The following is an 11,459-nucleotide window of genomic DNA, read 5'->3' on the forward strand; positions in this document are numbered from 1 at the left end:
CGTGACAATTAACATTTTCTTGTAAAACAATTATCAAAACGCGAAAACAAAACCAAACCACTCTGAATTGTGAATGTCAAAGCCTTAAAAACATTGAGCACACCTGGTATGTCATGATAGTTCTGAGCGAGAACCCTCAACTTATAACCAGTACACTTCTCTATATCAGCAATCTCTTCAGCTAGTCTTTTCTCCTGGAAAATTTCACCATTCATTGCAATTACAAACACTTGAGCTTAATCTGATTATGTTATTTCATCCAAAGTTTAAGCGACCCCATGATAACTAAGCATTCGTTTGATAACCATTTTTTTTTTGTTAGTGACGAAAGAGAAATACATAGGGAAAATGAATGACGAAGAAGAGTGGATGAAGAATAGCGAGAGAAATACAGAAGAAAGGTACAGAAATACACAAAATGTAAACTAAAATCCAAAATCTATTTTAATTTGTTTTCACTTTTAAGATTTTGTTTTCATTCCGTCTTCCTTGTATATACCACTTTCCCCCATTGCCCTTCTTCATCCCTTATTCCCCATATACTTTTCTCATATCTTAGCAATGTTTTCAAAGGTGAAGGCGTAGGCAAGGTGTTTTGCATAGCCTTGCCTAGGCAAAAGCCTTGAGGAGTCATCTAATGGGACAAAATTTTTTATATTTTATATATATATAATGTTGTGTAAAATAAATTAATCAACAATAAAATGAGAAATCAAATTGACCAGTACCAAATTGAGGTTAGATTACTAAAAAGCTTGAATTTTTAATCAAATTGTGGTGGTGGGGAGAATTTTGAAACAAATTGAGGTATGAGATTGGAGTAAAATTTGAATGAGATTGTGAATTTAGGGTTTGAGCACTTGGAAAATTGTGGAATTGGGGATTTAGTCAAATATAGCAGAGAGAATTGGGCATTAGGTATTGGGTGGGGAAGAAGGAGGGGACCTGCTGTGATTATAAAATATAAAAAATAAAATTTAGGCTTGGCCAAAACATAGTCATTTTGGGTCAAGTTTTTATAAATAAATAAAACCCTTCTTCTTCTTTGCATGGTCATCTTCTTCGTGAAGACGCCATTGCAACACAGAAACCAGAGGTTTCTAGAAAGTTTCAAATTTCAAGCAAGATTTTGGATCATTGAAAGGTCCTAAGAATGCCCAATCAAACACCTCAGGTACGCCCCAACTGCCTAGGCACGCCCCGATGAAGTCTAGGCGAGTTTCCGCCTACTCTAAAAAAATAGAGGCAAAATTGCTGGCGTCCTGCCTCCAATGCCGCCTAGGAGCGCCCCAAGGTGCAAAACATTGTATCTCAGGCACAAAAAGTAAAAAACAAAACGATTATCAAATGGAACCTTGCGTGCACATTTTCCTTTTTGATTTTTCCAACTTAAAAATCTGAGCAAAACATGTAAAAAAAATAAAAACCAAAAACTTAGAGATATCAATGAATAAGAAAGCAGACCTGGCCATCACATGAAGCCATCTACATCAATTATAGGACTAAACTCTTTGGGGTGCAATTCTGGCTTGTTCACTCCAACTTTTGCCTCTGCAATCCCTGCTCCTACACAAAGATGTCGGCTTTTGACATTTTTGGTGTGCTATATTATATTATATTATATGCAATTGCGGAAAAGGAGAAAAAAATGCAAAAAAGCTTGCCTGACCTGAGAGAGATAGTCCGAGAGTGAGAGCAGCTGAAAGCACAAAATTTAAAGATGTGGACCGGAACTCCAAGACCCAGTTGCTAAATTGGGTGTTGGGTTTTGGGTTGAAGAGATGTGATGAAAGGACGCAGTGATAATGATGGGTGGCTTGAATGCAGGACGTGAGATTGTTTAGGAAGGAGGAGGTCAGTGGAGATATAATGGCATTATTTCCTGCTTTTGTTATGACACCATGGCAGTTGAAAAGGGTTTTGGACAATGGGATATTTTTGTTGGCTAACATTTTGAAACTGTAAACTTAGGCTTGCTACTAAAGAGATGGCTAAGAAGCTCTGAATTTCATTAATAAACTTGAATGATAAATTAAAACTTAAATAAGAAAAGCAAGTCTACTGCTGCAAGCAACATAACGTCCACTTTGCAGATATTGTGGAACTACATACCACGACTCCAGCATGAAAAATAAACATAATTAACCTAACCATGATTCCTACAACTCAGGAATTCTCCTATAGACTAGGTAAACAAGTCTCCTAACTACATGCAACCACTTAATTTATTTGAAAAATAAATAATCTAAAATAAATCTTAACACCATCCCTTAAACTGATTTATGCAAAAAACAGTTTAGGATTAATCTTCATCTTCACCTTTGTGTGAGTCCCTCCCTTGAACAAACTCTAAGCATACTTCTAAGCTTCTTGAACACTGGTTGTTTGAGAGGTTTTGTCATGAGATCAGCAGCATCATCTTTAGTCTTACAAAACTTCAACTCAATCACACCATTTGTGCATAGATCACGCAAGAAATGGTATCTAACATCAATATATTTACTTCTTCCATGCATAATTGGATTCTTGGAAACTTGATTGCTGAAACATTATCAGAATAAATTTTTGTTGAATATTGTTGTTGGTTCCCCAAGAACTTCTAGCATTCTTCTTGGGCAAATAGCTTGGCAGGAACATGAGTAGCTACCATGAACTCAACTTCAGTAGTGGATAATGTCACAATTTGTTGCTTCTTTGAAGACCATGAAACTGCACGCGAACTCATTAAAAACACATTTTCAAAAGTGCTTTTATGATCATCAATATCACCTGCGTAATCACTGTCAGTAAAACCAAGAAAACTCGACTTTCTTCATTTCTTATAAAGAATCCGAAAATCAGTTATGCCTTTCAAGTAATACTCTCTTGGATGCCTGAGATGCATCTCAGTGGGATTCTCCATATATCGAGTTATCACGCTTACAGAATGTATGATATCAGGCCTCGTGGAAGTTAGATACATCAAACTTCCAACTATCTGCTTGAAATAAGTGCTGTCAACTATTTCCCCATCAAGATCTTTACTCAGCTTTAATTCTATCTCTGTTGAGTTCCAACTGGATTGCAGTTTAGTATCAGAAACCTTTCCAACACTTCCAAAATCTCGTGAATAACGGATTCGATACCAAATTAGGTTACTTATTATGTGGCTTAGCTAAACTCTCTCTTCCCTTATTATAAAAATATCGATGTAATAAACAAAAAAAAAAAACCCGAAATATTCTATTTTCCTAACTACCATAGAATTTTTTTTGTCATGAGTTGTGAGTAATATGTAATAAAAAATTCCAACTCCCCACTTTAATTTGAGTACAAATTGGCGGGGACATTTGGGCTTTTGGGCTCGGGAATTTTATGGGCCTGTTCTACCCGTAGAGGCCCAAATATCAAAACCCAGAATATATATATATATATATATATCTGCTCATTCACATTGTGTTCATCGGAGGTGGAGGATAAGAAAGCGCAGAGAGCAACGGAGAGACTGAGAAATGGAGAAGTACTTCGGTAACGCATATAGAGGAGACCCGGGTGTCCCACATGCCGACCCGGAACGATTTGTGAACATATGGATCGGGTCCACCGCCTTCTCAGCCCTCACTTGGGTCAATCCCTACATGTGGCAGCTCTCCAATCAGTTCAAGTATGTCACCATTTCTGAATTTGGATGATTACCCACTTTCTGATTTGGTTCCAATTTTTTGTGTCTCTGAATTTATTTTTCCCCAATTTTGAAAAATGGTTCCAGTTGGCATGACAAAGCAATGCTGTTTGAGCAGTACCATTGGAAAAAGGCAATGAAGAAAGCGGAGCCCTACAAATTTAAGGTATGTTTGGTTGGTTGTGTCCTAAATGTTGAAAAAAAGCCGAAATCTTGAAGCTTTATATTGATTCTAGTGAAACCCCATTTGGTAATTTTGTTGGGTTTTGAAGTTTGAGAGCCCTATAAATTAAGGTATGTTTTGTTTTTGGTGTTATTGCAGTGGAACGAATACATGGACAAGGACCACAGGGAGTCCTACTATTTCAACTGGCCTGTTTACTTCCCTTAGCTGTTTTACGTGTATGTCGAAATGGGCTTGCTCTTGTTTCGAATTACTTGGCTGAAACACTAGTTGCACGTTATAAGGTTTATAATGCTCCTTCATTGTAATCATCTTCTGTTTTGGATCGAATGCTTAAATACGAATTTTATTTTCTGCAAAGGATTGAATTTGAGAAATGATTTCCGCACACCGGTCCTTGCACGTGTCTATTTCAAACCTTGGGATTGAATAGATCGAAGGAATGAAGGAACATAAATAAACAGGGCATGCGAAAAGGTGGTTTGAAGATATCATTTCCCTCGAATTTCTGCTATTGTAATGATAGTTGGAAATTCAAACTGAGGATTTGAGATGCAGATGGTGAGTTGTTTGACAAGCATCCTAACATATTTTATGATTCTAATTCAGACATGATGCTGGCCCTTATAAGATAAAAGTTGCATAAGCTAAAGCAAAACAATCTTGATTACTAGCACATTGCAAGCTTTGGTACATTTTGTGAATTGGTTGGTGAGTGGTGGTGGTGGGTGGTGGTCGGTGGAGGTGGAGGTGGTAGAGGGAGAGGGGATTCAACTTCTTTCTCTTCTGGACAAGTGAATTATGCAAATCTTAAAAGGTTCTTAATTAATGTTTTGATTGGGAAGATTGCCATTTAACCTCAGGCTTCCTGTTTGCTTAATGTGCTACTAGAAAGGATTTATCTATTTATTTTGTGATTTATTATTATTAAGCTATTGCATTAATTTCTCTCTACTTACTACACACTTTCTTTAAAAAATGCAGTATAACATAACAGAATGTATGAAAATCATGAACCAATTTAAATACCAAATCATCTTGATTTCGTCGAGATATGAACAAGACCCCATTCAAGGACCAATAGTGAAATAACTTTGCATTTACTTTATGGCTGCATGTAACTTCATTGTTAGACTACCTACGTACATGACGACGGGATCAAGTCATACGTAGTTCACACTTTCCTTCAACTTTGACATTTTAATGCACTCTCAGTTCAACATTTTTCGACGTGCATAAATGATCAATAAATGTGACCTCACACACCAAATGGTGACGTGCATAAATGATCAATAAATGTGACCTCGCACACCAAATGGTGACCATATTCAAACACCGATTTCCAATTAGTTTAGGCATAATCATTAGTCAACACTTTAGTGCTCGTTTAGATGTGCTTTTAAAATAACTGAAAGCGTTTTTGGTGAAAATATTTTTAGATCCAAACCTTAGTAAAAATGTAAGTAAATTTTGGAAAAACACTTAAAAGTACTTTCTGGAAGAAGCACATAATTGGTCATTCCATGAAAAATCTCCATTAAATAAGGCTAAAATGACAAAAAAAAATACCCTCAATTTTTTTTTTTTCAAATCATTTGGCCTAGGGGTGGGCAAATAAGTAGAGGAACCGCGGGTCGAGGCGGGTAAGGGCCGGTTCCAAAAATTGTAGAGAGAAAACGGGCCGGGCCGGGTCGGGCCAGTTCCATTAATTAAAACAAATGGGTACCCAGACCGACCTGTTTCTAATTATAATGAACGGCGGAGATTGAATGATAACTTATCATCCAATCTCAACTGTTAGTTTCAACCCTAGCCAATTCCTCCTGAGTTCTAGAATCACTCTCACTATTAGACTTTCAATCCCTCGACTCCCTCGGCTTCCTTTCTCTCGACTCCCTTCCCTAAACTCCAATCGTCCTCCTCCTCCTCAAAGTGCTCACCAGCCGTCGATTCTCCTCGACAACATCACCGCCGTCGCAACGAACACAACGGCACCACCCATCATCCTCCTCGATGACATCCCAGAGAACCCAGGCCATCACCCCCGCTGTCGATTCTCTCCTCTTCGACAACAACCCCGCTGTCGCGACCACCATCACCGTTGATGCGATGAAAGTTAAGCACTCAAATTAAACTCTCTTGTTGTCAAATTGTAGTAATAATGCAAGTAGGGATCGTTCTAAACCGGAGATTAGGAGGGCTTGCTAAAACCTCTAAACTAACTCAAAAACATAAAAACAAAGTTAAAAACGTTTGAATAGACTTAAAGAACTCAAAACAGGTTCACAAGACTCAAAATAACTTAAAGACACTTAAAACTACCTAAAAACACAAACTAGGCAGTTTCTGACTCTAACACAACTTTGGACGAAATTTGGGTTTTGACTTGACTCAAAACACTCTAAAACACAAACAAAACAGATTTTAAACACTTTGAAACAAGAAAGTAAAAGGGGGATTTTAGTTTTGATGAATTTGAAACAAACAAACAAGTTATAAAACTAGGCAGATTGTAAAACGAATTTAAGAAATGAGATGATGGATGGATTAGTTAGAGGTCCGTTCTTCACACATGACACACTTGTATATGAATTGATTTCCAATTGCTTTTCAATAAACTATGATGCTCAACACCCCAGATTAACCGTGATGCACAAATTAACCCTCAGATTTTCCTTTACTCATTGAATTTGATGAATGCATGCGACAACCCAAATCATTCTCTAAAAGTCCCCTATATGAATGCATAATAGAGATACAATCAGAGATCATTACGTTCAATGAAAATCATAAGTGTTGACGAGGTAATTATAACTATGAATGCATGATACAATTGCCAAGAATTCAATTAACGCGATTGTGATAAACAACCTTCACTACTCATGAATATAAACTTGTAACGATTAGGTGAAACTCATTTATATTCTAGCATTTAATTCATGCATGAAAACTAAGTATGCATCCTTAATAAAATACAAGAATCAGTTATGAATAAAATAGATAATTGAATTGCAATCACAACTTATCAAATCACAATTGGAAGAAATCAATTCAAATCTCAAGCATGTTCATGGCTTCAAACTTCCCCCTAACTAAATAGGGGTTTAGCCACTCATAATTGCAACAAAATTAGAAAATAACAAAGTAGACATTGAAAGCAAGAACGAAGTACACCTAAACCGCTCCAAAGTTCCAAGCTTGAAACGCCAAGGACCTTTGTTTTCACCATCTTGTTGTAGCACAAGTGTCTAGGATGTGTATGGATATATGGATGGAATGGATTTGCACGGCTAAGAGATGAAAGTGTATGGATTGGTGAGATGTAGTATGACTAGATGAATGGATGGAATGGATTTGCACGGCTAAGAGATTAAAGTGTATGGATTGGTGAGATGTAGTATGGCTAGATGAATGGATGGGGGTCACTACAAGGAAATTGTGTTTGTGAATGAAGCTCTTTTGATGGATCAAGATTGTCCTTAGGAAGGGGAATGGTGGATGTATTTATAGGCTAAGGAGAGGACCACTTCAATTCCTTGCATGTGCACTTTGTATGGGTGTGTGATGTCCATGTTTCCCTTTACATTTGCACACACATGACCTCCATCATTTCAGCCACAAATCAACCCATTTTCTGCCCATGTGTGTGTGTTTCCTTTGCCCATGTGTGTGTGTTTTTCCTTTGCATTTGCACACACATATTCTTCATTATTTCAGCCAACAATCCACCCATTTTCTGCCCATGTCAAACTGTCCATGCCATGCCTTTCTCTTTGTGTTTGTGCTGTCCATGTTTCTTCCATGTGCCTTGTTCATCTTCTAGCTATGCATTTCCACTTGCTCCAAAGCCAAATGAGTGCAATCATAACCCCATTTGCTGCTGAGTGTTGATGACAAAGCAAAACACAAAACAAGTGCCTTTACTTTCTCACTTTATTAGCCAAATCTGCTTAGCCATTTTCTGAACCTTTCAGTGTTACAATGCCCATAACGTCTTCTAGAAAAATGATATTAACAATCCGTAAATTGCTCCAGAAAATAGACACCCGTAGCTTTCCAAGCATATAAGGCTCATTCTCTCATTCATTCTGAGCTGTTCGTAACATGCTTCCAAAGTCAGCTAATCTGCACAGGCAGTTTTGACGAATTTGTTACTTAATAACTCACTTGTGCTACTTTTCTTTTCTTTGCTTGATAAATCACACAAAACACAAAAACATAGTAAATAGCTCAAAAATATAAGGAACTAACTAATAAAAGACAAGTGAATTTTATGTAAAATATATATAAATATGAGCTTATCAACCGTCATCGAGGACACTGGTACCAGCCATCATCCCTCTAAAATTTAGGTAATTTTGAATTAGGGTTTATTATTAATGTGAATTTCTAGTGTAGATATTTTAGGGTTTTTAAATTAGAATTCGTAGATTGATGAATTTCTGGTTATCTATGAATTTTTGGTGTAGTTACTATCTGTGAATTGTAAATGTTGAAAAAGTTTCAGTACTGATATGGAAGTTAGTTACTATCTGTGATTCAATTAATCTGTACACCAACTATCTGTGAATTGTAAATGTTTAAAATCAGTGACTTCAAATTTCGAATTTCGGTTTGTTCTTGTATATGGATACTGTATTTGCTACAAAAAAGTTTCAGTACTGAAAAAAGGCACTCTGGTTTTATTCTGATGCCATTTGGGGTAGCAGTGGATGATAAAATCATGCCACGCTGATGTGGTTCAAATTTGAGAGTTTCCTTTGCATTTCTCAACTATTTCAGAAGCCAATCTAATTTGCAGACAAGTTGTAGTTGTTTTTTTATGAAAAGGTGATTATGATGAAACTGAGGCATATAAACAGAGCTCTAATATAAAATGTTGGAATGATGAAGTATGTTTTCTATAAGGTTAATTTGATTCTATATGTATTTGTTGTAATAGGTCAGATAAAGTGCCTTCTGTTTTGGTTCCAAAGTTGGGTTCCTTTTTGGAGTCTTGTACGACCACTTCAAAGATAAAAAATGGTGCTAAACAAGTTAAATAATAAGTGTATATCATGATATTAAAGATAAAAATTTATGGTGTCTTTTTTATTTGCAATTATCGTAGGTGTTGTTGTTGCTATTTCATCATTTACAATTATAGACTATAAGTTGGTTATTATTCAATTTAAATCAGGCTACTAGCTATTGTTTTCATCATCAAACTCTGCTGTAACTTTGATGCCTAATTGTTGTTCTTAATGCTTGTACTTCTAGGCTGGACATTGTTCTGCATAAGGTTAGGAATCTGTGCAGGGAGTGAATGTGTGCAAACTGTAAAATTTGCACACCGCACTGGCAGGAATCTGTGTTGGGATTGAAATTTGAATCTGTGCAAATTCAGGTTTTTTTTTTACCAAAAAATAAAAAATAAAAAACAAAGGACCCGTGGACCCGGCCTGTTTCAAACAGGCCGGGTTAGGTCCGGTTTTTATATTAGAAAATAGTATCCCAGCCTGGCCCAACCCGTCTGTTTAAAAACCAGGTTCAGTCTGGTCCCTTCAAAATTCGGCCCGGCCCTGCCTGTGCCCACCCCTAATTTGGCCAATTGTTTATTAAATTTAGGTTATTTTTATTATTTTGGTCCTTATTTAACATAAATTTTTACTGAATGACCAAAATGATTGATAGTAGATAAACTCAAGGACCATTTCTATTGATTTCAAATCTCATAGACCAAAGTGATGAGTTATGCAAATCTTAGGGACCATGCCTTGCAAAAATGAATCGATGTTAACTCTCAATTTCATGAAATAATTACCAAAAATAATAAAAATGAAAAAAATTGTTAAGATTTATTTTAAATTATTTATTTTTCAAAGGTTTTACAATACTTAGGTACACACTAGTTAGTACCCAAAATAATGACAAAATAAAGTGACCTGATGATGAGAACAAAACACCTATTGAAACTTAGGTTTAATAAACATGTAACCAAATACAAGTTAACCACCTATCCAAACATCCCCTTTCCTCCGTAACGTCTTCCACACCCCCCAAACCCCCAAGACTCCGTCCTTCTTCTTGCTTCTGCCGTAGTTTGGGTGATGGAAACCGTCATCTTCCCCAACACCTTCTGGAAAACTCGTCTCCTCTGTCGACGCCACCCGCATCTCCTCTTGTAATCTCTCTTTAGTCCCCGCCCCCAAACCCTCTTCTTTTTAGTGGCCCCATGGCAGCACCATTTTTTACTTGCTCCATCGTCGGACTTCTCCGTCGTGGAAGCCATGATAGCACCAACAACCAACCACCAACCTTCGCCAGAATTTTACCAAACAGTTTTAACTTCCATCATAATTTGAAATTTCTTATGGGTGAAATTTCCTTAGCAAGGTTGACCGAATACCAACCTGCTTTCCTAGAAGCCATGTCGGCACCTAACTCAAATATGGATGTCGGCGAGTCAATACGTCTGTTTATATTCTTGGTGAGAAAGAACATGGATGTTTGGTTTTGGGGTAAATTGTCGTTTGACTCCTGAACTATTAGTCCAGTTAAAAAAATTATTATTTTTTTGGTAAATTAACCTTTTGAACTATTTAAAATAAGTGAATTAACCCCTTGTCGTTGGATTTGGTCCACTATTCTGTCAAATTCAAAGACAAATTAGTCTTTTTATCATAAATTCTTACATGTTACTTATAACCACCAATAAAATTATACCATGTCGACATATAATAATGTGTAATGACAATGTGAAATGATCCACTATGCAAACATTTGGTTTCTTTATGTTTCTCATTATGCTATAAGTTTTTGAATTATTCCGTGTCCACGTGTCATTATATTATTGGTGGTTATAACTGACAAGTAAGACTTGATGATAAAAAGATTAATTTGCCCTTGAATTTATGAAATAGTGGACGGAATCTAACGACAAGGGGTTAAATGACTGATTTTAAATAGTTCAGGGGGTTAATTTATCAAAACAATAGTTCAGAAGGTTAATTTCAATTAGGGTAATAATTTAGGAGGGTCAAACCTCATTTTATCCTTGGTTTTTGATATATAGAAGAATTGGTATGGTTGGTTAGCATGATAGTAGGTGTTTGGGGGATAATTTTATTTTACAAGTGTCATAAATCTAGTGGGCCACATAGAATAATCAGCAAATTGAATGCTGAACAACACGTACTCAAGTATTACGGGTTCCACTAATAATAAAATAATTGTTGTAAGGGTGACTGGATGTACTCTAGTCACACTGACTGTAGAGGAAGAGGGAGGAGATAAGAGAGAGAGTTATTTTTGTATTCCTATTATTCTAAATTATAATGAAAGCACCACTGCTGCCCCCAGGACGTACTCCAGTTACATTGACTATAGAGGAACCTTTTAAATTTTGTGTCTTGTTTCATTTATTCCACTACACACATCGTCGATTTTACAACACGTTATCAGCACGAGAAGCTCTCATCTCAGTGGAAAGCACAACGCCATAAATCTGGTAAAGCATTACCTACCTTTCACCTTTGTCAACTAAAATCTCACAGAATAAAAGGTATGTCCATTTTTTGTCTCTCCCACCGCACCTGAAGCGCCCCACCGAATTCCGATGAGAATTGAAATTTA

At 36.6% G+C, this 11,459-nt stretch overlaps 1 protein-coding gene and 1 pseudogene across 1 annotated transcript; one reads left to right on the forward strand and one right to left on the reverse strand.

The window, feature by feature from the left end:
- LOC126618147 (thylakoid lumenal 15.0 kDa protein 2, chloroplastic-like) lies at positions 1-1,831 on the reverse strand (annotated as a pseudogene).
- A 1,593-nt stretch (positions 1,832-3,424) lies between these two features.
- Positions 3,425-4,205, forward strand: LOC126620033 (uncharacterized). Its single transcript, XM_050288492.1, has 3 exons — positions 3,425-3,643; positions 3,749-3,827; positions 3,984-4,205. Exons 1-3 carry the CDS (start codon positions 3,492-3,494, stop codon positions 4,050-4,052), a joined length of 300 nt encoding a protein of 99 aa, XP_050144449.1. The 5' UTR covers positions 3,425-3,491; the 3' UTR covers positions 4,053-4,205.
- The last annotated feature ends 7,254 nt before the right edge of the window (positions 4,206-11,459 follow it).

This window comes from Malus sylvestris, chromosome 4, assembly GCF_916048215.2.
Source record: "Malus sylvestris chromosome 4, drMalSylv7.2, whole genome shotgun sequence".
In the NCBI taxonomy this organism is placed as follows: Eukaryota; Viridiplantae; Streptophyta; class Magnoliopsida; order Rosales; family Rosaceae; genus Malus; species Malus sylvestris.